The sequence below is a fragment of the Octopus bimaculoides genome, chromosome 4 (genome assembly GCF_001194135.2).
Source record: "Octopus bimaculoides isolate UCB-OBI-ISO-001 chromosome 4, ASM119413v2, whole genome shotgun sequence".
Lineage (NCBI taxonomy): Eukaryota > Metazoa > Mollusca > Cephalopoda > Octopoda > Octopodidae > Octopus > Octopus bimaculoides.
The window spans coordinates 144,196,413-144,200,002 of NC_068984.1; the positions used below are offsets into that span (position 1 = coordinate 144,196,413).

A 3,590-nucleotide genomic window follows, 5' to 3' on the forward strand; every position below is an offset into this window, starting at 1 on the left:
CTGTAGAAACTCTGCCAAATCAGATTGGAGCCTGGTGTAGCCATCTGGTTCGCCAGTCCTCAGTCGAATCGTCCAACCCATGCTAGCATGGAAAGCGAGCATTAAATGATGATGATGATGAATATCATTCCAAGGAGCTGCAACAACAGTAGTAGGGGTAGTAGTAGCAGCAGCATCAATAGTCTCTGTTCCATCCATGACCAACTCGACTGAAACCTAATCACTAGTAGCTTATGGCTTACAATGGCTGCAGGGAATGGTTAGCATCCTGCAAAGTAGCCTAATGTGAGCCATTGGCTACAACAACTCATGCAAATTTAAGAAATTGCACACACAGCCAACCCATGCTAACAACAATGACAAAAGACAATATCATTACATATTTTTGATCATGAACAAAATAATTTAGGAAAAGCAATCACTTCCCTAGAACCATCCAACTTTGTAAATCTTTTAATTGTTTTTGTGATATCTTCTTCGTTTGCAAGCATTGAAACAGTGAGCAACAGTGGATATATTTAAACAATGAGTTAAGTTTTGATAACGAGAGAGAGAAAGAGGGGAGGAAAAAAAAAGAGGGTAAATGAAAGGGGAGGAGGGGAGGGTGAGCCTGAGCTATGGTTGGGAAAGAGAACAGAATCCAGCGGCAGTTGTTTTCAGTCTATAAATACATATATATAAGCATACATATATACATATGCATTTATAATTTGTCTCTTTGGTTATGTACAAACCTGCTTTCCGGAGTCCGGACCGAGAATAGTGAGGGATGCGTGCTGTAGGAAGATAGATAGAATGACACACTAATGCTGGCAGCAAAACAGCCACTTAGTCTAAACAGATCTGGGAACCTGGGTTTTAGTTCACATTCACTTTACAATAAAACAAAAACAAAATAAAGCAAAGTTTAAAAAAAAAAAATAAACACACATACATACACACACAGAAGAAGAAAAAAAAACACAGCAATCAGGCAATAAAAATTAAAATTATAATCAAATTAAATAATAAAATAAAATTTTTTTTATATTTATTACTCTGAGGAATATGGACAAGTATGTGTCCATATTGTCAAAGACTAAAACAATAAATAAATAAAAAGAAGCAACAACATTTAAACTGCCAAATATAAAAGAAGAATTGTTAAATAAACAGTTTTCCTCCATAAACTTGTGCTACACTGGATTAATTTGTCAGTCTTAAGTGTTGTCTTAATCAGTCGGTCTTGCTCTCACCTGTGTCACTGTTTGAGAGTGCCGTGGTTATCTCCCCTAACTTCACCTATAATAACAGCATCACCTTACGTGTGTGTGTGTGTGTGTGCGCGCGCATGTGCATTTAAAAAGTTATATCTAAACCAAACTGCCACTCAGTTACTACCATTCATTCACTGCCTGTGTGTGCGTATTGGGGAGGGTAGTTGATTTAGATTAAGTTCCAAAAATGTGCAGGGGGGGGGGAATCAAAATTTTATCACATTTTTGTGCTATTTTCACCAAAAACTAGCTAACATCAAATTTGAAAGACTTTTACCAATTGCTTAAATTATGACTGAAATGATCACCCAACCCCTTAAAATCATTGTTGAAAGACACACCAACCCCTTAATTCTTCATAGACAGACTTAATTCTTTTGATACCCACCCACCTGGGACATAGTTTTAAAGTGAACTAAATTAAAATCTTCCACCAAAATTTTGTGTTAATTTTGTTCCAGGCACCAGCTTAATAATGAAAAATAAATTTTTTTTTTTTAAATTTAATTCTTCATCATTTTAAAAATTAATCAAAACAAAAGAAGTGTTGTCAAGAGACATGATAAGAAAATGATTAAATGATCACTGCAAAAAGACACCTCGACCCCCTAAATTTTCCCTGAAAAAACACTTCCAATCTCCATAAACCATCCCTGAAAGACTCCCCCACTCGAACCTCTACATCGTGTGGTAGCTTGAAGCTGTTCTCTCCAACAGAAACACAGAACCTGAAGAAACGACAAGAAACAGACTGCTTACAACTCCAGAGCATCAAACAAAGATGCCTTTTACACAAAAGCATTCATTAATCCAGTCTTGCAAACAGATTTAATTAATAAACCACTAACAAAAACTAAATATTTATAAACATAGAACAGAAAACTACAACTAAAATAATCATAGATTCTTAACGAACGATTAAAGCTTCACTTATGAACAACTGTGGGACATATTAGCTGTTAACTACAAAAGACTGACAATTATTGAAGAATTTGACAATTCACTTGAGAACCATCTTCGTAAACTGGAGACTTCTTTCAGAAGAGGTCAGCAGTGGATAAAGGGGGGAGGAGAATGGTAGACAAACATTGAGTAAAATGAGGTGGTATCAGGGGTTAAAAGAAGATAGAATTGGGGGAGGAGGGGTGAAAAGGGGGGAACAATGGCGGTCGAACAAGGAGCAATGGAGGGTAAAAATTAAAAGACTAAAAAATGCGGATTATGTATCTTGATGGGTTTCATCACATGCAAACAAAAAGCAGTGCTAGATATAACAGATATCGTCAGTGTGTGTGTGTGTGTATGCATGCATGTATATGTATGTGAGTGTGATCATTACACCATTTCTAATCCCCTAACAGACACAAAGCAACATAGGGAAAAAAAAAAGAAAAAAAAATGACACTAAAAACTTAATATATGTATATATATACACGTTTCAAGAAGTGAGATAACTGTACCTCTGGCTGGTCCTGGGCTGGATAAGCTTATCCCTAAGCAACAGATGAAATGGAGAAAAAAAAGAAAGAAAGAAAGAAACAAGTAGACAACACCATGAAGATTATCATTATTATTATTATTAGGGAACAAATTTATCCACATTATACAAGAGGGCAGATAGGGGAAGTAACAAAAAGTATAGAAAATCAAACAGGTAAATTAATTAGCAAAAGGCAGAATAGGTAACAAAAAAAAAAAAAAGCTTAAAGGGTTCGTCTAATTAGAGAAAGGCAGCAGAAATAGAAGCATAGTGTGAGCAGCAATGAACACATAGAAAGCAAGGCTGATATCAGTGGCTAAGGGTCAGGGGACAGACTTACCAGCTCAAGCAAAACAAAAGTTAAATGACGAACCAGAATTTAGGGGTCAAAATAATTATATAAATATATATATATATAGAAGAGCTACTTTGCCAAAGGTCCAACACAACTAGTATCCAAAACTAAAACCATTTTCTGTGCAGACAATATGCAGATATATATATATATATATATATATATATATATATATATATATATATATATATATATATGTAAAGCCGTTGATAAACTAACAAGTATTTTGCATTGCTCAGAAATGGAAAAACTAACTTTTTTTTTTGATTTAGAAATAAAAGAGACAAAACCAAATGAAAAATGAGGCTGTGCAAAATATATTGTAAATATTTAATGGAAGGAGTGTGTTAACCAGAGGTGTCCAGATTATCAGGCTAGGTTTCATTAATAACATAACTGTACAGGTGTAATAATATAGACTAGAACAGTAACAAGGTAACGGGATTATCAGGATAAATATATTTGATACATTTTGTGTGTGTGTATGTGTGAGTGTGTG

General features: G+C 34.7%; 1 protein-coding gene across 12 annotated transcripts in view; it reads right to left on the minus strand.

Moving 5' to 3' along the window:
* The window catches only part of LOC106869997 (calmodulin-regulated spectrin-associated protein 2), a 52,736-nt gene that overhangs the window by 17,144 nt on the left and 32,002 nt on the right, over window positions 1-3,590 (minus strand). For 4 of the 12 annotated variants that reach the window (XM_052967569.1, XM_052967567.1, XM_052967570.1 and 1 more), the window contains 2 exons: window positions 2,717-2,749; window positions 735-776 (listed from right to left, as the gene is read on the minus strand). The exons of 2 other annotated variants lie outside the window; for them this stretch is intronic. In XM_052967569.1, coding sequence (XP_052823529.1) covers window positions 735-776; window positions 2,717-2,749 — 75 coding nt within the window. The remainder of the gene's footprint in view (window positions 1-734; window positions 777-2,716; window positions 2,750-3,590) is intronic. 6 more of the 12 variants (XM_052967571.1, XM_052967576.1, XM_052967568.1 and 3 more) reach the window with 2 other exon arrangements.